We start from the raw sequence: 24971 nt of genomic DNA on the forward strand, positions 1-24971 counted from the left end.
AATAGTGCACCTACTAACATTATAATATATATCTTTAAGTGAACACATATACTGATATATACTTGGAAATAGAATTGTTGGGCCATAGGGTTTACTTACTTTCAGCTTAAGTAGATACTACTAATTTTCCAAAGTGGTTGTATCAGTTTATACTCCTTACTGACGTTTGGTATCGCCTGTCTTTTTAAGTTTAGCCATTCTGGTGGGTTGGTAGTGGTATCCCATTGTGGTTTTCATTCTATTTCTCTGATTACTAACACAGTTGAGAACTTTAAAATATATATATTTATTGTCCATTTAATTAGCTTTTGTGAAATGTTTGCTTAGGTGTTTTGTCTGGTTTTCTATTGGGCTGTCCTTTTTTACTGATTTGTAGGTGCTTTTTTTTGGATAGAAGTCCTTGTGAGATCAAAGTACAGTGACTATCTTCCCTCTCTCTGTGGCCTTTTCACTCTGTTAATGCTGTCTTTTGGTGAACAGAAGTTCTTAATTTTAACATGGTCTAATATACGAACTTTTCCCTATATGGTTAATGTTTTTTGAGTCCTCTTTAAGAAATCTTTGCCTATGCCAAAATTATAAATCTTTTCTTCTAAAAGCTTTATTGTTTCCCCTTTCACATTTGGATTTGCAATCTGTCTGGAATAGATTTTCATACATACTCCGAGGTAGGGATCAAGATATATTTTTTCCTCATCTGGGTATTCAGTTGATCCAGCACCATTTATTGAAAAGCCCATCCTTTCACCATTGTGCTGCAGTGCTACCTTTTTCATAAATCAAATGTCTAAATATGCGAGGATTTACTTCTGGACTAGCTATTCTGTTCCATGGGTTTAGTCGCCTATTTTTGCATACCATCTTACTGTCTTTATAGTAATAAACTCTATTTTAAAACTTGATATTCACCTCAAAAAAGAGCCACTTTTTTTTTCAAGATTGTCTTGGTTATTATTGCCCTTTGCATTTTAATAGAAATTTTAGATAAATCTTGTATCTAAAAAAGAACCCATACTTTGATTTATATTGTATTGGATCTGTGGATGAAGGGAATTCTTTTTTTTTTTTTGCTGCATTGGGTCTTCGTTGCTGTGTGCAGGTTTTCTCTAGTTGTGGTGAGCAGGGGCTACTCTTCGTTGTGGTGCATGGGCTTCTCTTTGCGGTGGCTTCTGTTGTTGTGGAGCATGAGCTCTAGGCACGCAGGCTTTGGGAGTTGCAGCACGTGGGCTCAGTAGTTGTGGCTCAGGGGCTCTAGAGTGCAGGCTCCAGTAGTTGTGGCGCATGGGCTTAGTTGCTCCGCAGCATGTGGGAATCTTCCTGGACCAGGGATCAAACCCGGTCCCCTGCATTGGCAGGTGGATTCTCAACCACTGTGCAAGCAGGGAAGTCCCTGAAGGGAATTCTTATCTTTACAATATTGAGTATTCCAATCCATAAACATTTATTTAGATCTTCTTTGGTTTCTCTTAGTGTTTTATAGCTTTTGTGTAGAGGTCCTATACTTCTTTTACTAGATTTATTCTAGTTATTTAATAGTTTTTGATGCTGTTGTAAACAGTATCATCTATTTAAAAAATTCCATTTTCTAATCATTGAGTGCTGGTATATTGAAATACAGTTGATTTACAGTGGAAATACAATTGATACTGGCATTGTATCCAGCAGTCTTGCTAAAGTCATTTACTAATTCTAATCATTAATCTACAACTGTTCTTTTGGATTTTCTACATGCCTAACCCTGCTCTTTGAGAATAATGAGCGTTCTATTTCTGCTTTTCCAATTCTTATACCAGTTCTTTATTTTTTGCCCTATTGCTTTGGCTGGGATCATCAGCACAATGTTGGATAGTGGACATCCTTTAGCAGGCATCACTTCATAGCCCGGGGGCGGGGGGGAGCGTAGGGGAGGGAACACTCATCACCTGATCAAAGTTAACACCACCAATAATGGAACAAGTCAAAGTCTTGTATCACCTACTAGGATGCAATGACAAGAACACAGCATTGCTTCGGAGAGATTAAAGTGAAAGACGCTTGACCTGAGTGGAAATATGAGGAAACCTCAGACAAGCACACACTGAGGGACAGCCTACAAATAACTGCTCGGTCGTCTTTAAAAGGTTCAAGGTCATGAAAGTCAAAGAACCAAGGAACTGTTCTAGATTGAAGGCTAGAGCCCTGATGAGTACATGCAGAGTGTGATCTAAATTGGACCCTTTTGCTGGCATTATCAGGACAGCTGGCAAGACTTGAATCCAGTCAGAGGATTGATGGTAGGAATATATCAATTTCCTGATTCCCATGGTTATGTAGGAGAAGATCCTTGTTTATGGGAAATAATTTAAAGTATTTAGGAGGTGGTAGGATATTACATCTGTAATTTACTTTCAAATTGTTCAGGAAAACATTTCTTTGTACTGTACTTGCAACTTTTCTGTAATTTTGCCTTGTGATTGTTTCAAAATAAAGAACAAAACAATCCAAACTTCACTTCATTCCCGAGAGAACCACCAGGTGGAGTCCTTAAACCAGAGAGCTGATTTGACAAGCCGTTCTCTTATTCAATTAAAAACAAAAGGGTAGGGCTTCCCTGGTGGCGCAGTGGTTGGGAGTCCGCCTGCCGATGCGGGGAATGCGGGTTCGTGCCCCGGTCCAGGAAGATCCCACATGCCCCAGAGCGGCTGGGCCCATGAGCCATGGCCGCTGAGCCTGTGCGTCCGGAGCCTGTGCTCCGCAACGCGAGAGGCCACAACAGTGAGAGGCCCGCGTAACGCAAAAAAAAAAAAAAAAAAGGGTAAGCAATTATACCCCATTAAAGATGTTAAAAAACAAAAAACAGAAGGGTTTATTTCTTTACTTTAAAAAAGGAAAGTAGTACGGGTTTCCCTTGCTTCAGTACACGAACAGGGACATAAGCTATAGCTGGTTTTATTCATTTTAGGGTATCTCTAGGAAGTTGAGAACAGGTTTTCTTTTTTGATTTCATTTCTCTTGGCTAGGGTTTCTTAACCTCCTCAGCACCGTTGACCTTTGGGGGCTGGATAATTCTTTGCTGTGGGGACTGTCTTGTGCATTCCACGATGCTTAGCAGCATCCCTGGCCTCTACCCACTAGATGTCAGTACAGATGTCTCCAGGGAGACAAAAATCACCCCCTAGGTGAGAACCACTGTCTTTGCAATGAGATGTTCTCTGCTCTGGGCACGCTGGTGCCCATCTGCTCAACAGGACCACCCTTAGTGCAGCTGATACAGAGTGGGGGGGGTGCCTGAAGGGGCAGCTTTGGGTGGTAGGAGCTGCTGTGCCACGTAGGGTGTGCTGTTCCGTGCATGGACAAGCCGCAGAGCCTGGGGCGTCAGGACAGCCTGAGACAACCAGCAGGACGGATAAAGCCTTGGCTCACGAAGAAAAGCAGCCGAGAAGTCTGGGACAGGATGCAAACTCCTCCTTTCCCATGACAGTCGGCCCCTAGCTGCCTCTCAGCCGGCAGGGCAGAATCTTATAATGCCAGAGAATGGCTTTGGTGTATTACTTTCCATCACCCTTGCTTGTTCTTATTAAAATAACCTTCCTTTTACTTCACTTCTCCACCTCCTTCCCCTTTGCGTCCTGTGATCTAAACCTCCACCCCTCACCTGCTCCCAGGGGCCCCAGTGTGCCCCAAGCTTGCAGGCTTAAGGCTTCTCCAGCCACATTATCAATGATTTAAATGCAATGAATGGCAGTCCCCCAAGTTCAAGGGAACTGCACCATTGGCCACATTTAGACTATGTTGCCTCCCCACCCCCCGCCGTTTTGTACTTAAAGCTCCGTTCACACCCCTCCTTCCCACTGTAAGTGCATCTCCTGTAAAAAGTGCAATTCTCCCCAGCCCTTTGAAGAGGTACAAGGTATAAAACCAGCAGTGGCCTGGGAGGGATGGGGACATGCATCTGGGGACCACTGTGAGGTGCCAAAGACTTTGGGGACAAGGTCAGAAAAATATCCCCTGGCAATGAAGACAGTTTAAAATGAATGCATCGTGGCGGCGTTTGGCCAGCTGCAGAAGTGACCATCCCTCCTGCCAAGAGCCGGCCTCCCTCCCGGGGCACACGATGGAGCACCCTCGCCAGTGGGCGGCCCCAGACAAGTCACTTCAGCTCTACGAGCCTCGGTCTGTGAAAGGACGGGTTTAGAGGACGTGCCCCACGAGTCCCATCACGCAAAACAAAATCCATAGACATGTCCTGCCCCAACGGAGTCCAGATAATCTTAAGGTCGGACCATTTGCAAACAGGCATTTTATGTGGTCAGTCCCTTTTAACAAGGGGGTGATTGGTCCTTAGGCCTTTGTGAACACCTTCTCAACTCCGCACTGCACTCGCCAGCCCCGGGACAGGCTGGCCCAGCCACTGCCGGGCGGATACGTGCTGCCCGCTGGCCTTCTTGTAGGTGGTGTCCTTTGGTAATAACAGGACTTGATTTCTGGTTCAGTTGCAAACATGTTAAACCATGAGTTCTCTGGACAAAAAGCTCTAGGGGCTAAAATGGTGCCCCACACCAGAGGTGCTTAGCAAGCTGCTGGTTTTAATTCAATCAGGCTCCTGGTGGAGGTTGAATTCTTACTGATATTCTGCCCAGTCCTGGCTACTGTCTCCCAAACACACTCACTCAGTCCTTCATTACGTCACGTTGACAACTCGGGCCAAGTCCTGCTCGTGGCGGCAGATAGCTGGCGGGTCGCGTGGCCTCCCCCGCTTTCCGAGAGCTGCACGCTGCTCCCCACCTCAGGCCACGTGGTCACTGGAAGGGCTCCAGGGCCACGTGTCCCTGTGGCCAGAGCTGGTGGAACTGGGCAAACACGGATGCAAGGCAGACGAACCCGGGCCCAAAGCAGATTCAGAAATCTTGTTTAGAGGGCTGGATGGGCACCAATTTTTCTTGGGAGCTCTGAGTGGTCTTGTCATTTGTCCCATCAAGTGGACAGAGAGGAGGCACTGCTGCAATGAGAAGAGGGTCCAGGTGACACTTAATGCTGGTCCCAGGGCTCCCAAGCCCCGGCTGCACCTTTCCTGAAATTCCGAAACAACCCTGGAATCCCAAAACAACGGCCCTCCCCCACTTTTGTCTTTTCCCAAGTCAGTTCTAGTTGGTGCATTTCCTATATTTGCAGACAAAGGACTCCTAGTAAGTACAACTCCGACCTCACAGAGAGGCCAGGGTAAAAATCCCATGCAGCGCGGAGCCCACAGGTGCGGGGATTTCAGCCACTGTGCGGAAGACAAGCTGTAACCTAATGAAATCACACTCGCAGCTCTAGGTGAAGAGGCTTGCAGTCTGGACTTTTGTGGCCCGAAGAGGGTCTGTTTGCCAAAGGACACGCTGGAGCTGGAACTTTGGGATTCTCCCACGACTTTGCTGCAGCATTATTCGCTAAAGCTCAAAGACCTTGAAATAAAAGCACACATAAAGCCATTTCACACACTGGCCAGTACCCACGTTTCAACGTTGTGCCTTGGAAAGAAACACAGGCTCTTTTGCCATGAAATGTTAACTCTTTTATTAATTTAGGGTTAACACTGTATTTGCTTGGTGGATTTCATTTTCGGAGTTGTGGATTCAACAAACAACAGCTGGGCTCCCCCGCCAGCTGACAGGGGACTCGTCAAATGTGTTACAGTCAAAGAGGGGAGCAGGACAAAATGGAGAACGAGCTCGAAAAAATTTAAGGCAAATGTTACTCCCATATTAAAGGGACTTGATCAAGCAGATCTGTGCATATCAATGAAAATATATGAAATATTTGTCAAAATAATTAACATCGGTAAAAATTAGAACACGTAGCTTATAAAATACCCACACAGGTTTGGCAAAAATAAATCCAACCGTGTCGTTAGGCTCATAGCACACACAGACACAGGGGCGCCCACCTTAAGAACAAGTCTCCTGAAAAGCAGGGCCAATGTATTTTCAAAGCAATTCCACAAAATGGGACACGACAGACAATTAACAGTTCACAGGCTGGGTTTACATTTTGGTAGGAAGAATTGCTTGGTCGTTGGGGCACCTTTTGGCCAGCCCCCGGGATGCCTCCTGGGGACCTTCTGTGTTAGGCAGAGGTGACCGTTTATCTGGGCCATGAGACTCCCAGAGACACAGACAGGATGCAGAGACCAGGGACCTTCAGCTCCCTCAGAGGAAAGGGCGGCAGAGGAAGGAGGGTCCCTCCAACCCATCTGTTTGGGATTTGACTTTCTAAGCCATGGCTGCAGTTTCAGAAGTCGCTGATTATGTAGAGATAGATGCTCCATCCCCAGCGGTCACACGTTTGAAGCCCCGAAATCTGTTTTATTTACAGTCTGACCAAACCGTCCCCCAGACTGTGGCAGGCAGATGAGCAGGTATGCCCCTCAGCCCTCCATCACGCAGGGGCACAGCCCACGGCTCTGCGGGCTGCCCAAAAGCACAGGGAGAAGAGCAATGCACCAAGCATCCTGCCTTTCTGCTTTGGTCTCGAAGATTCAGTAAACTTATGGTCCCAGAAGCTGCTCTGAAGCCGGAGCTGTGGATCCCTGGAATTCGTTCTGTTCCCGTTGTGAGTTAGCCAGAAGAATGGAGCCAGCAAGCAGGGTGTGAGAGGACATCGCCGACACCTCCTCGAAGCCCTCACCCACCTGGCCTGGGTGCCCAGAGATGCCGCGGAAGGACCTCGCTCCTGGGGAGATAAAGCTGTCAGATGCAGGGCACCACTCCTGAAACGGACTCTGGCCGACAGCCTGGAGGAAGGTTGACGGACAGACAGGAGGGGCCCTGCCCTGTGTGGGCGGCCGGGCGCCCCTACCCGGCCAGGAGGCAGGTGCGGCAGCAGAACTGGATGAAGAGCTTGCGTTCGCAGAGCCGGTTGGACTTGACCATCTCGCAGAAGGTCTCATCGGCTGGGCCCCCGGGAAGGAGAAAGGAGGGACATGTCAGATTTGGGGGCCAGTTAGGATTGTTCCCATCACCCCACTCTGCTGGGGACATAGGGGGAGCGGGGGCGGCAGCCCTCCCAGTCACCCCCGTGATGTGTGGTGGGCCTGGTGCGGCAGAGGCCAGAGCTGAGTCTGGGAGACGAAAGCGGACTCGGGGTGGCAGGGGAGTGGGCAGGGCCTGGGGACACCTGGGCTGTGCCAGGGAGCCCTCGTGGTCCCTGTTGCTCTTCCTGGACAGCTGTGCTGGGGGACTTGGGAGGAAGATGGGGTCAGGCCTGGCAGGGGCAGGATGGAGGCTACGCCATGATCCCGGGGACACCCCAAATGGGGGAGGAAGGGGGTCACCAAGAGGGAAAGGCTGAGGGGGAAGGGAAGAGCCATGGAGGCTGGCCCCTCCCCTCGGCAGCTGGCTTTTGAGGATGTTGCCATTCATGGGAACCAGGAGACCCCCCGGGGACAGCCTCACTTTCTCGGGCTGGATACATAACCCAAGGAGGTGGCTTCCTAACGCAGGAGCTTCCTGGCCTTTGAAGGGACATAATTCTGCAAGCCAAGAAAACCACCTTGTGGTCCACAGGGCGTGCCCAGAGTGCTCTCTGCGGGCTTCACGCTCTGCCAGGCCGGGGCCGGTGCCAGCTCCATGCCCACGGACAGCATGGCACTGGCGGTTCCCCTCTCCTGCACGCCTGCCAGCTCACAGCGCCCAGAGCCAGCCCCAGGCTGCTCCTCCCTAGGCTTGCTGAGCCATGGAGGCTCCTTCTCGCCACGGCACGTCTTCCCACGGCCCCTGCACTGGGTCTCCAGGCCAGAGTCCTTTGCCAAACTTTCTCTTGCCCGGAATCCCCAAATTGGTCTCCTCTGAGCTCCTGTTTTCACAGCCCATCCTTGCCTCTCCCCGTCAGCTTAGAGCACCAGGCCTCTTCCACAGCACAGAGGCAGGTCCTTCCCATGGACACGCGGGCCCTGACACATGTTCAGGGAGGCTGAGAGCCTTCAGGCCTCCTGACTTTGACCTTCAAGGTCTGGCCTCTCCTAACACATGTCACCACACCAAGGCCACCTTGGGCTTATGGCAGGAGAGTGGGAACGGTACGAGAACAGAATCATTTGTAAGAGTTACTCAACGGACCGACCCGCACTAGCTGCGCTGGTGGTGGAGATGCCTCTCTGGTCAATGTGAGAGGCCTAAAGGGAAGGGAGGAGGCCCAGGGGAGAGCCAAGTGGTCATTGAGAGGAGGGGCCACAGGGCTGTCCAAGGGACTGCGGTCCCTGCATCTTCTTTTCCTTTCTCTTCTGCCCGGGGCAGCCCCGAGGTGGCTCGGGGCAGCCACCCACCCATGCTCACCATTGCTGCACGTGTGGTTGGTGATGCACGAGGTTCCCAGCTGTGTGAAGCCTGTCTTACACCGGCTGCAGTTCCTGCTGGAGCCTTCACAGCTCAAGCAGCTCTCGTCACACCTGCAGGGGAACACGGGTTCCCAGATGGGAAAGAGGCACAGCCACTCCAGGCCCCTTCCCAGAGCCCTCCCACCCTCCCGCACTGCACCCCCTGGCTGTAACCGTGCCCCCCACGATGGCCTGAGACCCCGGCCAAGCATCTGCACGTCTCTCCTCTATTGCCCTGGGAGGGCGGAGACGGCCACAGCCAGTTGGCAGGAGGATGCCCCGAGCTGAGGATGGTCCCAGGTCTCTCAGCCTCCCCGTGGCTCACCTGGATGCCCTCCTGGGCACTGTGGCCACAGGTGGCTCCCTGAGGATGTCAGCATTGACTCTTGGGGCTCGGGGCCAGGCTCCCCCAAATGTGACAGATGTGACCCTGGGGCTGGCCAGGGCTGAGCCTCCTTTGTGGTGACGTCGGCCTCCCCTCCTGGGGACAGGGGGTGGGGATGCCCTTTTGACCTGTCCCAGAGACGGGACCCAGGACTATGGCTGACAGAGTGCCATGACCTTGGGGGTGGGAGGGTCAGCGCACTCCACTGTCCCGTGCGTTTATCTGTGTCTGTCTGTGGCTGCGTCTGTGGCACTGGAGCTGAGCAGCTGCTCTGGAGACTGTACGGCTAGCAAAGCCTAAACGACTCACCATCGGGCCCTTCACAGAAGAGCCTGCTGACGCCCCTTCCTGCTCTGGGCCATGTAGGGACCTGGGCTTACCTGCTGCCTTCTCCGCGTCCAGCTCCAGGGACTGGGTCTCCCCAGACCCACCTCCCAGCTCCCTGTCAACTGCAGGCCCGGGAGCGGGGCTCGGACAAGGTGGGCGGGGCATCGGGTAGGCAGTGCTTGGGACAGATGCCACCTCCCAGGCAGCGACCAGACGCCAACAGCAAGGCTCACTGTAAGCCTCCTTCCTGAGCGGGCCCGTGCCGGGGTCAGATGCCACCATGGATTCTGCCTGCACAGGGCCTCCGGGACAGCAGGCCCTCAGCCTGGATCAGAGGTGGCTTTTGTTCTCCTGGGGTCACTGAGGGAGCCTCCAAACTGGAGTTCGGGCCCATAGTTTATGTTTATAAATGTGTAAACCCACAGGCAAACCGCATCCAGGAGGCCCTGCGACTTCCTCCTCCTGCAGCAAGAGCCCGCCCTCCCCGCTCACAGACCCTGGAGCGGGAGGACGGGGCCCGCCATGCAGACTCTTACTGCGCACTTTGGGGAAGACCCCAGGGCCTGGCCCCTGTCCTGCTGCACTGCTCTGGCCTGGCCACAGGCCCCTCATGCCACTGCACAGGGGACCACTCCCCCCAACTCCCGCTTCTCTTACAGATGATGTCCGCTAGTGACACGGGAGCTAGGGACAAGCCAAGCCATGTAATTGGGGGTCAGCTGTCTCGAAGGCCCTGGCTGAGGGTTGCTTTGCTATAAACAGTAAGGGGGCGGCTACAGTGGAGACCCGGCTGCACACAGCTCTCTTTCTTCTCCGAATTCAGCCTCACAGAGCCCCAGGATCTCCACGGCAGCCCCCAGAGCTGTGTCGGTTTTCTTCGGCCATGTAACAAATGACCACAATGCAGCAGCAGCTTAATCCACCACTGTTCAGCATCTCCCAGTTCCACAAGCAGAAGCCTGGGCAGCCTCGGACGGGCTCTCTCTCAGGGGCTCACAAGGCCCCGGTCAGGTGTCGGCCAGCCTGGGCTCGGATCTGGAGGCCCCAGCTTGGGGAAGAATCCGGCATCAGGCTGCTCCCCCAACTGCCTCGGGGCCCCTGTTTCTCCGAGAGACCCTCTTGGCTCCTCCGTCAAGGTTACCGTGCCTGGCAGGTGGTCCTCTCGGGCAGTGGGCTTTCAAGACGCCTCTGGTTCTGCTCCTTCTGTGGTACCGACCTCACCCCAAAACACCACAGCGACTGTCCTGCCAAAGTCTGCAGCGCGGCGCCCTCTGCAGTCCTCTCCCTGCCCTGCTGCCGGGGCCACTTCCCCACCTGTCTTTAGGCTGTTCCAGGTGACAGTCAGATGGCAGAAATCTCATCACACTGGGCACAGAACACAGCAGAAGGCCTGCCTGAGTCTTGCCCTGTCTCAACATACCCAGGAGGGGCCGGGGGAGGGAGGGTGGTTGGAGGGCGGGGGACAGACACCCCACCAAGTTGCTCTGTCTTCAAGGAGGTCCTTGCTCCCTCTTCTAGGTCCTCTTCCTAAGTCTTGGGGTGTCTGGCGCCTCTTTTGAGATACTTATCATGGACTGTTCTCAGCCGTGGGCCTCAGCATAACGGGTCTTGACTCGGCATCCAGGCTGCCTACCTAGCAGGCCTGCGTCCCGGCATGGCTTTTCCCCATGAGCCCTGCCTGGCTGCTCGCTCCCTCGAGGCTGCCCTGGCCAGCACTCAGCATTCTGGGGCCTTCAGGAAGCCAGGCTCTCTGAACGCTGCTGCTGCTGCCTCGGTGGGGAGAGGCCCTGCGGAACCAAGGCCATTTGTCCTTCCAGGGGAATCCACACTGAGGGGTCTTCAGAGCCCTGGGACTCAGGAGACGGGAATTCTCTGAAGTGCTGGCAATTCACCACCTAGGCGTCCCGTGCAGGGTGCTTCCTGTGGGTATATCTCTGAGGCCTGCTGTGTCAGCCCCAGCACTGGACGCTCCTCCAGGACTGAAAGCTTTGCCACGCATGGAGGTGAGCACCCAGGGAGCTCCTGCTCTCCTCAGCCAAGGAGGGGCTCATGGGGGCTGCCTGCCCCCTGCCTCCTGGCACTGGGGACCCCATAGCTTCTGGGTGCCCTGTGGGGGCTGTTTGCCGTACTCGTGGGAATTCCCAGCATCCTCTGAGAGCCAGGGTGGCTGACAAACGAAACTGACTATCACTGTGTAATTCCCATTGTCCCTGGCTGCCATACTTAGGGTAATCACCCTGGAACCAGCCGGCTGGTTAAAATGAAACTTTACTTCAGACACCGGTGCCGAGGGTCCTTCACGGGACTCAGCAAGGCTGCGTGAAGGTGGCTGGGTAGTGGGGCTGAAACCCTGACCCTCTTTGAGTGGGTCCCACAAGCGCAAGGACCAGGTGGTCTCTCATTTGGTCATGTAGGTTCTTGGTTTTTGTTTGTTTGTTTTAAAGAATAGGTTACAATCCACAAGCGCTGTCAAACACAGCCTGAGGGGATCTCAAAGACCCCCCCCACTGTGGGTCCCCAGCTGTGAGCTGCCCGTGGGCATGGTCTCCCTGCACTGCTCTGAAGGGGGCGCCTGAGGCTCCCTCTTTGAGTCTCTACGTCAGAGGGACGGTCCCTTCCCCACTTCCACCATCCTGATCTTCAAGGTCACCTGCAGACCCCTCATCGTCACTCTCACCCTAGGCCAGACAGACTGCCCTGTTCCTGGGCTCCAGGTGATGAGGCCTGACATGAGGCAAGATTCATCAGGACAGGAGGACACCAAGCAGATGGCTTCTCCTTTCACTGCCCACATCCCGTGACAAGAGAGAACACTGCTCAGAGCCCCCCAAAAAGGACGGTGCGCCTTGCAGACACACGGGAGGGAGCGGAAAAGGAGAACGAGCAGGGTTATAACATCTCTGCATTGGCTGGAAGCGGCTTTAGAATGAGGAAATTGTCGGGATCTTGTATTTTCTCTAAATTATCCAATTTAAATTTTAAACAAATCCTACACGTGGTTTCCTTAATGACATGCTGTGAACGCACTGTGGTCTGTGGTGCAGGTGGGGCTCCCTGGAGTCTGCTCCGGGGTGGCAGCTCCGCCAGTCAGGCCCCTGTCCTCCGTGTCCTGTCCCCCCAGCCACACAGCGCCTGGTACACAGTAGGTCTCCACAGATACTCCGGACGTGAACAAAGGCATGAGGGCCGCCGCCTGACTGTGACCTTGGCCATCACCACCTGCAGGGTCCCCTCCTCTGTAAATGGGTTCCTGTCTGCCCACTGCACCCACTGCTGTCGTGGAACATGGCACACCCTGCCCCCAGCCCCTGGGACAGGGCCACCAGACCCAGCCCTCCTGCCACTCCTCCACAGGCACCGCTGACCACCCTTCCCCGGCCATCTCGGGCTAAGTGAGGAGGACTGCCTGGAAGGCACACATACCTTCGGCACACTTTGTGGGGCAAGCCCGGCATCTCCTCTGGGTAGAAGCCCTCGCCACAGGCTGGCACACATTTCCAGTCTTGGAAGTGGAAGTTTGGGGCACAGTGAATACATTCTTCTCTGCTGGGCCCTGAGGGGTGCAGGAAAAGCAGCAGACGTCAGGGACTGCCCACCTGCCCATCACGTGTCCCAGACATGCTGCAGCACCTGTGAGATCCAGGTCCTATTCTGACGCCCCAAGGCCACCACACAGCTAGATTCACCCAGGTGCCACTGTGCGTCTGCACTGGGCCCTCCTCGCCACTCCTGGGAGGTGGGCCTCACGCCCACATCTCATGGATGGGGACATGGAGGCTACACCAAGCTCAGCACACCTCCTGCTGCCCGGGCCACGTTCATCGGCCCTGATTCCAGGAGCCTCCCCTTTCCCAACAGGCCTGGGCCCGATTTCGGCTAGGGCAGCCACAGGTAGCTCTGAGTTCTCAAAATGTGGCCTGGCCAAACACACTTACATACTGGATTTCAGAGACATAGTTAAAAAAAAAAAATGTGAAATAGCTCATTGATTTTTAAAATATTGATTACATGTAGAAATGATAGTATTTAGATATATGGGGTTAAATAAGATGTTATAATTATTTTCACCTGTTTCTTGAGGGAACTTAAAGCTGCATCAGTAGCTCACATTGTATTTCTAGTGGACAGAACTTGGTGTAAGAATATGTGGGAAAAGGGAAAGAAGAGGTTTGGGGGCTTGGGGTTGACAGGTGTTCGGTGTGAAGGATCAGGACTCTTTCAACAGAGAAAAAACAGCTAAGGGCTTATGGGGTGAGGAGTGGGGACCAGAAAAGGCAAAAGCTCTGAATGAAGGATCAAGAGTCGTGGAGGAAAATCTGCAGCTCAGTCAAGAGGGCTCATCAGCCTGGGCAGGCAGTGGTCCAGAGTGAAGAAACCGTGCTCTCCATCTGTCTGTCTGCCCATCTGTTCATTCATTCAGGCCAACAAGAAGTCAGTGCTGGGTGTGCACTCCGTGTCAGAATCCCCAAGGAGCATCAGAGAGGCAGCGAGGTGGCCACTGGCTGACAGCTTAGAGGATCGAACTCAGGGAGAAACCATCTCAGATGCTCATGGAGACCACAGCCCCTCCTTAGACCTCCCCCCACTGTGGTCTTGTCTCAGCTTGAGGCCTGACAGCTGAGGCAGAGGTGTCCGGCCATCTTCCTGGAGTGACTTCTGGACCTATGGGGGGCCTCTGGGCTGCGTCACGGGAGGACCCCTTTGCAGACGGGGGTCCGCAGGGCAGCTCTGCCAGCCCCGAGGCTTGGTGCTCTGGCAGCTGGTTTCTCCTCTCAGAACCATAGCTTCCAGCTTGGAAGGGGATTCTGAGCTCACCCAGGACTGAGCGTGAGGCAGAAGCGGGAGCCCTTGGGGTTCCAGGGCCTTCATGAGGAGTAGCTTCCCACCCGCCTGGGGTCTCCACGGGGGTGTCCTCCCTCTGTTGCTGCAACGCAGTGGGAGAGCTGCCCCACAAATGCGTCCGGTTTATGTCCTTCTGGATGGACGGCTGCTCTTGTGCCGCAACCCCCATCACTTATCTGCAGGGAGCATCTGGCGTTGGTGCCCCCACCAAACCCCATCACCCATGTCCTACTGCCCGGGCCGCCAGGGTCCCCAGTGCCTAAGGAGCTTCTGCAATGGGAAAGAACACTCATTCTTGTTTGTTCCTAGTTTAATGCTCTATTTGCTAACCTTAAAAGCGGAAGAAACCCGTTCAGCTGGGGTTAGAAGAAGAGAACGCCCTGGGATGGGCGGAGGCGATGGCCCCATGACAACGTGAAGGTGCTCGGTGCTGCTGAGGCATGCACTTCAAAATGGTAGGTTTTATGTTCTGGATCTTTTACCACGATGACAAAAGCTGAGTCAACAGAAATCTCCTAGAGCAGCTATTTTCACTACTACTAAAAATTGTGAACTTTGTAACTCAAAGTCTCTCAGGGATTCCATTTAGTCACAAGGCTTTCCAGGCATCAGACACTTGAAAAGCGGACACAGATCATAAAAATCGTAGCAAAACGGGTGATGCTTAGGCAGGATCCACTGCATCCTTTGTGGGGCCCAGGACAAAGTGAAAACGCAGGGCCCTTATTCAAAAGGCAGGAAAAACGTGCTATGAAGGGTGCTAAGACACAAAACGCGTTCCTTTCTTCTGCCGTCTCTCTCTTGACCTGTCATGGTGGTTTTTATCTGCTATTTCATGTCGTGCTCCCCTGGGTGAGGACCGGCCCTCATGCCCCTCAACTCCACACACATGTGCCCCACTGGCCGCTAGCCGCTGACCCACGTGCCACGCCCTTCCGGGTCCCCTGCACCCACCCAAGGCAGATGGGTTCCCCAAGGGATCACATCCTCTGTGCCAGAGGCTCTGGGAACCTGGACCTGGATGGGAAGAGGCTTATTCCTACTGAGTCACCACTGAGTGTCCCAAGGTACTGCCGGCCTGGGGTGGCGACAGATGCCACCGTGCTCCATGCTATACTCATGCCTAACCACGACTCTCCCCACACCGCACCCAGGCCCCTCACAGGCGGGAAGCAGCAGTGGTCACGGAGTGGGAGCTGGGAGGGGAGGGCCAGGTGGCCTAGGCCTCCAGGGGCTCCCGACAGGGACCTTGACAGGCAGCGAGAAGCCTTCAGCTCTGGAAGTGGGTGGGTTCCCTGTCCCAGCAGCGGCCGGGGTGGATGCACATGTCCCAGAGCATAGAGGGAACCCGGGCAGGCGGGTGTGGGGAGCAGGGGAGACCCCTGGACAGCCTGACCCCTCAAGTGACAAAGAGATCGCTGGACTGGGTGAGAGAACCACAGAGACTATAAAGCTGTTTGCCGACAGGCAGTGTGGGGGTGCAGAGAAAGGAAACCACACTGAATAACTGAAATCAAGAGCATTATAAAGCCACACGCCTGAATTTTATGGATTCAAGTGACTATGAAATTTAAATAAGTGACATCGGCGATGCTCTTAATCAACCTGGGCTAAACAATGAGTCAAAGAAACAGAATGAAAATGACAGGCAACAAGGCAAACTCTAGGAAAGGCTGCTGGGCCCCTGCCTTTTGGGGGGTTGTCCCAGGAGGGGGCCCCAGGAAGGCACATATTCCAAAGGCCTTGAGAGTGCTGGTCTTTGCCATGGCATGTCCACTTCTGGTCAAGGGTCAAGGGCCCCTTGACATGGGCTCACGTGGCCACACTGGGATGGCCGCCCCGTCCTGCCATGCATCCCGGGACCCGTGTTACGGCATTAGTGACTTAGCAGAGACCTAATCCTTACATCGTTACTGCAGCAAAAACTCAACCTGATGTGGGCTTCTTAGAACAAGGACCAAAGTTCTGGGTCAGGAAGGAGGGTCAAGAGGAGAAGATTCAATCAGAAATATATATGAGCCCACAAGCTCAGAATGTGCTACAACATCCCAGTGCCAACAACTCTGCAGCACGAAACCCAACAAGACAATCATTCTCTGCAATTCTGCATAAAAACTGTGCCTGGAAGGCAGCTGTGCTATCATCTCTGTGGGAAATTACAATACACATAAAATTGTTTACAGAGATCTTTTCCTCTTTGAGTAAAATGTTCAAAATAGGGAAGACAGGTACCAGGAACTAAGGCTATGTTTTAAAAAGCCTTCTTCCTTCACCACGGGAACTTGCCCAGCCTCTCCCCGAAGAAGAATCGATGAATCGTGAACCTCCGGCACCGCTACCCTGAAGCAAGGGCCGGGTTCCACACAAGAGCTCACTAGTAGTTAGCGTCCCTGCCTGGCCTGAAAGCATCCCCTACCTGGCTGGGCTCCTGACACCGGGAAACCCAGGCTGCTCCAAGTGGGCCCTTGTGGTTTTTTTTTTTTTTCAATTTTAAAAACTGTGGTAAAATGTACATAACATACAATTGACCACACTAACCATTTAAGCATACAGTTCAGTGGCATTAAGTACATTCATATTGTTATGCAAGCATCACCACCATCCATCCATCCCCAGAACTTTTTTATCTTCCCAACCTGAACCTCTGTACCCATTAATCACTATTCCCCTTTTCCCTCTCCCAGCCCCTGGTAGGGCTTCTGGGATTTAATGCTGCAACACCCACGGAAGCCCGCAAGTCCTAGGGCTTTCTGGGTTTCCAGGTAGTCAGCCCACCGGCCTGGGGAACTTGGGCTCCAAGTGTGGCCCCTGCAGGCCGTGAACTCACCCACGCAGGTCTGGCAGGTGGGATGGCATTCCCCGCACCTGATCAGCTCAGAGTCAAAGTAGGTGCCTGGCTCACAGTCTGGAATGCAGCTGCCCCGTGCAAGGCTGTTGAAAAGAAAAAAAAGGCAGTCTTTTATATCCTTTCCAAAGCTCTAATTCAATTATGATTTGCCCTCAAATGCCTTTCATGAGAGGAATTGAAAGTTACTAAAGCACAGCCCTTGGCGTCACTTAAGGTTCTGAACTAATGAAAGCGGCAAAGCTGTCCTGCAGCATCTCGAGGCCGGCTGGAAGGGACACCCGGGCCTGGAAGCAGAGTCTCCGTCTTCTGGTGGCCGGTGGTCCTGAAGCTCCTTCCCAAAGCCCCGTGGCCTCGGTCCCTGTGCAGGAGGCCATGCCCTCCATGCCTTCTGTGCTCTCCTGCTCTGTAACACCTTCTCTTCACTGACACCAATCACACTAGAACCCAAGGCCCACGAGGAGAACTCTAGCATAGGTGGGTCACCCCACTGGCTCGGTCTCACTGGGCGCAGCCCTGGGTGAAGCCTTGGCATCTGTGATGCGTGAGGGGGGTTGGCGGCAAGACTGACCCTGAGTCCCAGTGGGCTCCTGCCTCGCCCTTGCTGGAAACCTTCTGTGCTTCACAATGAACCTGAGATAAAATCCGCTCCTGGGACCTAGCAGCCCTGCCTGCTGTGGCTCCGGCCTTCCTCCCTCACCTCGTTCGGCCAGGCAGCGAGCTCACGGCTTCTGGAGCAGACCCTCTGCCCCTTCCCAGCCGTGCAGCCCCGGCCCCGGGCAGGCCAGCCAACCTTCCTGCCCCTCCGTCCCCTCAGCTGTCCGTCAAAGCTCCTGCGTGGTCAGGTTGCTTTGAGGACAGAACCCTGGCACGTGTCGGGCACCCAGCAGTGTGAGTGGGTGTTGGCTGCCATGGCCGCTTCAGTTCCCAAGCTCACTGCTGCACATGTAGATGGATCTGCTGCCTGACACATCAAACACGTGCCCCAGGGTCTGTGAGATCCAGAGGCTCCTGCGCTTGGTGGGGGGACGTCGGTGGGGCTAAAAGCATCTCTGTATCAAGGCGGAGGCCGACCCCAGGGCTCCCTCTCGTCCTGGCCCCCAGGCCACTGCACCAGCTGTTCAGTCAAGTCTTTACTAATGGATGTTCCCAGCCTAAAGAGATGGACGCACGGCTTGGCCGCCCTCACTGCTTCAGTGTGACCCATGATTTGAAGCCACAGCTAAAGAGGATATTGGGCAATAAAAGGAAGCTTTCTGTGGACTATGGCTGATGATGTTTCAGTGTCCGCAGTCCTCTCTGACTGCTCGTCACGGCTGCACAGCTGCCTCCACGTGGGGGGCTGCTGCCTGAGAGGCATTTTCTCCCCAGGACACAGCTCCTGGCCTGAGCATCTGACCTCCTCTCCCCAACCTGACCCACAGGAGCAGGGACGAGCCCCCCCACCACCGCACATCCCCACTGGGAAACAGGCTCCAGGGAGCTGGAAACACAGTGCCTCCCCGACACCCTGAGTCTCCGGCCTGGGTGGGGGGCCCTGCGGGAGGGTCCCCACAGCTGAGCTCCCAGGCCCCAGTGGCGGCCAGCTGAACCTCTCCGCCTTTCCCTTCTGGGGCTCCCCTTCCTCCACATGTCACCCCTCCACTCCTCATCCTACCTCGTCCAGCTCCCCGGTTCAGAGAACGGGCATGACGTGCGACTCTGGGGTCCTGTTCCCCTTCCCTCCCCCGACTCCCAGGAGCGTGGGGCAGTGGACCCTCTTCTCTCCGATCCCCTGATCTGGAGCGGGTGGGGCGGGCTTGGGGAACCTTAGTCATGCTGCTCCAGGAAACTGTTCCTCTCCCCATTAGTAAAATGTGAAGAATGCCATATATGTCACATACGACATAGGTTGCTGTGAAGATTAAATGAGGCAGTATTGGTGAGAGCAGCTGGGGTAAAATGCTTGTTTTCTTCATTCACTCCTTACTGCAAAAGAATTCAACCCTGTGGGGTTGAACTGGAGGGGAGGGGAAGGGAGGCTGCAGGACCAGCAGCATCCTTGTCCCCTGGGGGCCAGGTAGAAACGCAGAGTCACAGAGCCGCTGGGTCAGCGCCTGCATTTGAGCAAGAGCCCGGTGATGCCCCTCGGCCCCGCCCCTGCTCACTGCCCTCGCTGACCCGTCCCTTTCTTCCTTAAAGTGCAGACCCTGGTTCAAGACTGGATTGCGGGAGGGTCCACAGCACAATTTCGCACAGAATGATTTCTAAGCTTCTAGATGGTAACTTCAAGGAACAAGTAATGTGTATTTGGTGGCAGTAAACAGGCTACACCAACATTCCAAAATAGTCCCGTAAAAAATCATTAGCTCAGTCAGGTGCTTTTAAAGGAGACGTGGGCTGAGCTTGGTGGAGCCGGGCAAACCAGGAATCTAGAGAGTATCTCCAGGGAGCGAGCCCCCTCCACCCTTCCCTCACTCATCCAGACGGGGAAGGAAACTGGAGTGAGTGGGGCTCGGTGCCTAAGAAAGGGAGCTCTGTGCTTCGTTAGAACTCCCCACCCTTCCAGCTGCCAGCCCTACTTTCTATGAGAGGATCCACTCTCGCTCTTATGTATTCTCCAAATGTTGCATAAAATATAGACATTTTCCCCATCCTCTGACTTTCTATCATAAACACCAATCTCTAAGTGGAAATCTGATTTTGACTCGGAATCTGTATCCTGAAAGGCTTTGGGCCTCTGACGTTTCAGCTTTTAGCAAAAGGAGGCAAACACTTGGTAAATCAATGACAGACACATATACCCATGGCCGCGCGTCAGGTCTGAAGGGAGGGTCTTACCTGAATCCTTCTTTACAAACAGTACATTTCTCTGGTTCATCCATGCACTTTTTACAGCTTGGGTGGCATTTAAGGCAGTTTTTCTGATCTGGAGAAAAATAAGAGGAGGAAAAGAGAAGAGGTGGGAAGAGTGGATGTGGATCAAACCCGGGCAAACGAGACGTGGGTGTTCCAAGGCGGGGTTGATGGAACAGCCGTCACCGGCGTTGTCTCCAGATGGGTGACACGGTGACCGACCGCCAGAGGCACGTGGAGACCGTGTGCCCAGGTGTCAGATCACAGGCCTCGCACCTCTTTTCTGGAGTGAAGTCCCCACACGACCTTGAGGCTTGGAGGTGGGCCCTTTCCAGAGGAGACGTGCTCTAGTCCTGCATCTTCCCCCGGGACTGGAGCCAGCGGAGCAGAGTTTACCGAGGTGCCAGTCTTCCTAAGTGTGACCGGTGGGGCCTGAGGATGCCCCTGAGCGACCCCACCCACCCAAGGCCCTCACAGAGGTCTTTACTGACACGTTGGCGGTCACCTGCACAGACATGAATCTCCGACACCCACCACACCTTGGGGGAAGCCCTGGGTCTTGGTGATTACCCAGGTCACTCATCCTGGCACCCGGTCAGCACCACCCTGTGCTCGGGGCCTCCTCCTCGGGGCCCCACAGGTGACATCACACACACGCTGCAGGGGTTCAGCGAGGGCGTCTGGGGGTGACTCTTGGGGTGACCGAGGTGGCTGGTTCTTGCCCAGGGGTGGGGTGGGGGGTAGGGATGGAGGAGCCTCTGCCCCGAAAACAGGTCTGGTTGCAGCCCAGGGCAGGTGTTTGCAAAGCCTGTGAAACGTGTCTTGCATGACTCTTTGCGTCCCCTCTAAAGAGTGTGGTTATTCCATGGCTTTATATGTCCTTAAGGATTCCCTGGGCTCCTTCCCCATAGGAGTTAGAGCAACGCTGTGACGGGACCCCTCCTGCAGGATGCGGGCCAGAGGCGAGCTCTGGGAAGCGCTGCCCCCTCCCTGCACAACGGCCAACACGTCATCTGAAAACTGTCCTCCATTAATTTAACCCAAGCCCTCTCTTTGGCCTCTTCCAGGCCAAGGTGAGTGTTCAAACCTTGGCATGAGGTCCCGGCCCCAGAGCCCATCCACCCCACTTCCCAGGACAGGCAGGATGGCAGGACACCTGTGCTGCTCTGAGTTCACTGGGTCGTCGCTAGCTGTGGGCCCTCTGGCCTCACTCGGCTTCACTTCCCCATCTGCAAGGTGAGGAAAGCGTCGCCCACCTCTTGGGAGTGTGGTCACTATGTAAAGTGCACAGCCAAGACCAACCTGTCCTCCTGAGCCCAGTTATGCCCGGCAGCAGGCTCCTCTTCATTCATGGAGACCCACAAACCTCCCTGGCCTTAAACCCCGGTTTCAGCTTAGCGGCTCTTGCTGGGAGGGGCTTTCACCCAGTTTCAACCACCAAGGCCACAAGCCGGTGCTGGGTCCCGCACCCCGCCCAGCGCCCACATCCACTGCTCCAGGAGAGACCGCAGGGCATACCTGGAAGCCTTTCTATTTGGATGTCTGAAATCGGTCTGAGCCTGAGAGCCGCTGGCTCAAGCTACCTCCCTGTCCATCCTGAATGATGGACACTGACCTACAGAGGTGTGACAACCCCAGACTACGGGGGCTCCATTTCTGAGTCACCTTGAACCACCCTGGCCAGGTCTGGGTGTGAACTGCTATCCACTAACAGGGTCCGAGGGCTTTGATTTCATCCTCTCTCCCTCCCTCTCGTTAAGGGTCTTTTCTCAGGAGGACAGAGTACACAGGAAGCAGAAGGCGGGAAAAATTCTCCCAGGAGAGGGGACCCCAGCCTAGAGAGGGGCTGACTCCTCATTTCTAGGCCCGGGGACACACACTTACTTTCATCAGCATAAAATCCGGCGGGACAGAAGGTCACACAGGTGTTCACCTCCTGATGGTGGTAGAACCCACGGCGGCAAGACAGGCACTGGGTGGGGCCCCGGCCCGAGCAGGTCTCGCACCCCTTGTGGCAGCGGCGGCAGCGGCGGGATGCCATGTCCCCAAAGTAGCCCAAGGGGCACACGCTCACGCACTTCCTGTGGGAGCAGATCGGGAGAGGACTTTCCTACTGGCCCCAGCCTCACGCCTACCCGGCAGCATGGGGGTCAGGCCGAGGCAGGGCAGCTGGCCGGGAGGGAAACCTTAGCTGCCTCCCCGTCAGCAGACTCTGAGAAAACAAAGGCCCCAGGGCAGAGGTAAACCATTAATGCCCCTGAGAAGTTCCTGATGCAGCAGAGGGTTGAGGGCTTGCGTGGGAACCTGGGACTCCTGCCCTTTCAAAGTTTCCCCGAGGGGGGCGGGGGCACTCGCAGGTTGTGCTTGACTTCCTTGGGCAACACCATGATGGTATCTGACTTTTGGAACGTTCAGCTCCGGCAAAACCCCACTGACGGTACCCACAGGCAGTGAGCGGTCTCCAGGCTGTGTCCAGCCAGCAGAACAAACGTCCTTGCACAGCGCAGGGAGGTTGCGGCTGTGCCTGGGCCCCAGGGACACCATGAGAGTCCCAGCCGCACCCCTGCCAGAGCCCTGGTGGGTGTGTGCTCCCCAGGAGGGCTGCACCCCTGCCTGGGCGCTCAGGGATGGGGGCTCCTCATTCACGGCCGACTGTGCTGACTTTTAGACTTTTAAGGGCCACTTGTGTGGCCCTTAAGATGACATTTGTCTGCAGTTCCCAAGTGGCTGTCATGCTCAATACGACCCATTTTGTTTAGCAAAATGGAGACAAAAAAGTTTATAAGCACAGACAAAACAATGCCACGGCCTCTGAGTTCTCTGTCATGGTCACGAGTTATTTATGAGATGAGAATAAAAGGTTAAAAAAACGTAAAATTCCCAAGCAGTGACCCTCAGGGTGATCTCCTTTCCGGGGTGTTTGGTTAATTCCTAAGTATGGTGCCAGGCTGCGGGGGTGGAGAACACAGCTTGGCCACCTTAGTGGGACGCTGGGCGTCTCCAGGACACACAGGGGCAGCCCAGCCCTTTACCTGATGGTCTTGACGCTCCCCAGGCTGAAGTGGACACAGTTCAAGCACTGGTCTGCATTAGGGCCATCACAGCCTTTGTCACCACACTCCGGATGGCACACACCTTAAAGAAACAAGCATTTCCTTTCACCCATAGAGATGCTTTCTCAATCACGTCCAGTCTCCTAGGACCCCATGTCCGGGTCTCACAAGCCCCTGCTGGGCCAGAGCACCCACCCCTGTGGGACCCGCCTCAGCTGGGAGCCAAGCCTGGCTCTGGGTTCCAGTGTCAGAGGGTCTGATGACTCGAGACAGGGACAGCCCGAGGACAAGTGGGACGGCCCGAGGACAAGCAGGACAGCCGGTGGTGGGTGAGGACCTGGGTGGGTGAAGACGGGCATTGTGAGGTTCTAGAGGAGCAGCCACGGTTGGGGCGGGAGGGGCAGGGGACAGCCTCATGCAGCATCTTCCCCTGCAGCGGAGTTACGATGCTGGACCAGCCACCAACTCTGATTTCCATCTTGAGGGACAGAGCAACGCGATACGGGGCGTTGAGGGCTTGAAGGCGCTAAGGAAACTGCGGCCAAACAGTGAAGATCCGACGGAAATTAAGCGGGAGAGGCTGGAATAGAATGCGCCATGTCCCTCACACGCGGTGAAAGAGGCAGGTGGGTTTCCATGTCCCTGGTGGGCCTGGGGTGGGCGGGACCTGAGCTCTTTTCAGCTCTCCTCTCTCTCACCCTCAGAGGTGGCATCCTGTCTTCCCTCGATCCCCAAATTTTAATTCTGGGAGCCTGTGTGGTGTCGTCAAAGCGACGGAGAAAAATGCAGGAGCTGGGGGACCCCATCGGGCCCCGTCCTAGGTCTCCCCCCAAACCTGCGCCACGGGGAAGAGCCCAGTTTGACTGGCTCTTGCCCTCAGGCCGGGCGGCCCCTCCATAGATGTCCTCCTCACCTGGGAGCCAGGGCCGGTGCTGTGCTGGGACCCCCACCTCCCTTGCCCCCCGACGCTGTTCCTCCTCTGGGAGATGGTTCTGGAAAGCCTCCCCGTGTGGGAAGGGAGGGGCCCGGCTGGGCGTTATGAAAGGTTTTGAGCCCTTGGAAGAAAAAACAACCTTCTACAAGGTTTTAGTTGTTGGAGGGGGTGGGGAGTGAGTTCAGAAGCAAAGAAGAGGTGTCTTGCCAGCCACCAGAGTTTCCTGGGGATGTGAGGGAAAGACAAAAGTCCCCATTCTCTGCCACCCACAATGGGTCTTTGCTGAGGGGCACAAAGCCCTCTTCATTCCTCTTTAAAGGGCCTCCAGACCTTCCCAGTGCTAGACTCAGCTGTATTTGGTTTCCCTCCCTGAAGGTTTACCGTTGCTGACATTTCCAAGGTTCTCATTGTGGGTCCCCCCGTGAACCCCTTTCAGAGCCGCGTTCATCCCTGGGGATGCACTAGATGCTCCTTGTGGTCTGGGTCGGGGAGGGCTCTGGGGTCGTGCTGGAGCACAAGGTGCCCCCACCCCTTCCCAGACCCCAGGCTCACTCGATTTGGGGATCGATTCTCATTTGACTTGATCCTTGTTCGCCTCATCCCAATCCACTTGTGGGGTCCAGAACTCCCAACTGAGCTGGCCTGACAACCCGCCTTCCCCGGCGGTCACCTCTCCCCGAGGCAGGTCTGCCTCACGTGAGAAAGTGAACCACTTCCTAATCCTAAGGAGAAGTGGGGGGACAGGGAGGAGACGAAGCTCCTCGCGGGCAAGATCTGGTCTAGCGTGTCCACTGCCAACTTCCCAGCACCTGGAAAGGCGTTCAGCACAGGGCAGGCGCTCAATAAATATCTGCTGAGTGGATGGGGGTGAGAGAACGGATGAAAGGAGAGGGGCAGAAACTGGGGAGGCGCAGTGCCCTCCCATCCACACAAAGGACGGGAGGGCCTCAGGGAAGGCCTGGTTCACAGTGTGCAGACTTCACAGAGCCCCCTCCCTCCGGGGCCTCTCTGTGGGGCAGAGATTAGTCAGGAAGCCAGTGGGAGTCCCAAGCAAGGCAGGGACCACCCAACAGCAAGGGCAGCAGGACCCCGCCAGGGCATCTAGGTGACAGCCGTGTCCAGCCCTGCTTTGGAGAGCTCGGTAAGAACCACCTCCCCCATGCAGGGTGCTTGGGTCCATATCTGTAAGCGCCCTCCCCAGTATGGCTCTCTACCAGATTACCTCGACAAGCCCAATATCGAGACTCATTTCTGCCATGAAACATTCTTTTATTTACTTATTTATTGTTTTGGTCTTGCCTTGCGGCACGTGGGACCTTAGTTCCCCGACCAGGGATCAAACCTGTGCCCCCCTGCAGGGGAGCTCGGAGTTCCAACCACTGGACAGCCAGGGAAGTCCTGAAACTTTCTTGAAT

General features: G+C 54.8%; 1 protein-coding gene across 8 annotated transcripts in view; it reads right to left on the reverse strand.

The window, feature by feature from the left end:
- Positions 1 to 5519: 5519 nt before the first annotated feature.
- PCSK6 (proprotein convertase subtilisin/kexin type 6) overlaps positions 5520 to 24971 on the reverse strand; it is a 213189-nt gene continuing 193737 nt past the window's right edge. For 3 of the 8 annotated variants that reach the window (XM_055087866.1, XM_055087865.1, XM_028495187.2), the window contains 7 exons: positions 22602 to 22704; positions 21454 to 21650; positions 19555 to 19642; positions 16717 to 16820; positions 12471 to 12600; positions 8295 to 8407; positions 5520 to 6693 (listed from right to left, as the gene is read on the reverse strand). In XM_055087866.1, coding sequence (XP_054943841.1) covers positions 6509 to 6693; positions 8295 to 8407; positions 12471 to 12600; positions 16717 to 16820; positions 19555 to 19642; positions 21454 to 21650; positions 22602 to 22704 — 920 coding nt within the window. In that variant the 3' untranslated portion in view covers positions 5520 to 6508. Of the gene's footprint in view, positions 6914 to 8294; positions 8408 to 12470; positions 12601 to 16716; positions 16821 to 19554; positions 19643 to 21453; positions 21651 to 22601; positions 22705 to 24971 lie in introns of all 8 variants that reach the window. The other 5 variants (XM_055087871.1, XM_024129667.3, XM_024129668.3 and 2 more) reach the window with 3 other exon arrangements.

The sequence above is a fragment of the Physeter macrocephalus genome, chromosome 11 (genome assembly GCF_002837175.3).
Source record: "Physeter macrocephalus isolate SW-GA chromosome 11, ASM283717v5, whole genome shotgun sequence".
NCBI classification, from domain to species: Eukaryota; Metazoa; Chordata; class Mammalia; order Artiodactyla; family Physeteridae; genus Physeter; species Physeter macrocephalus.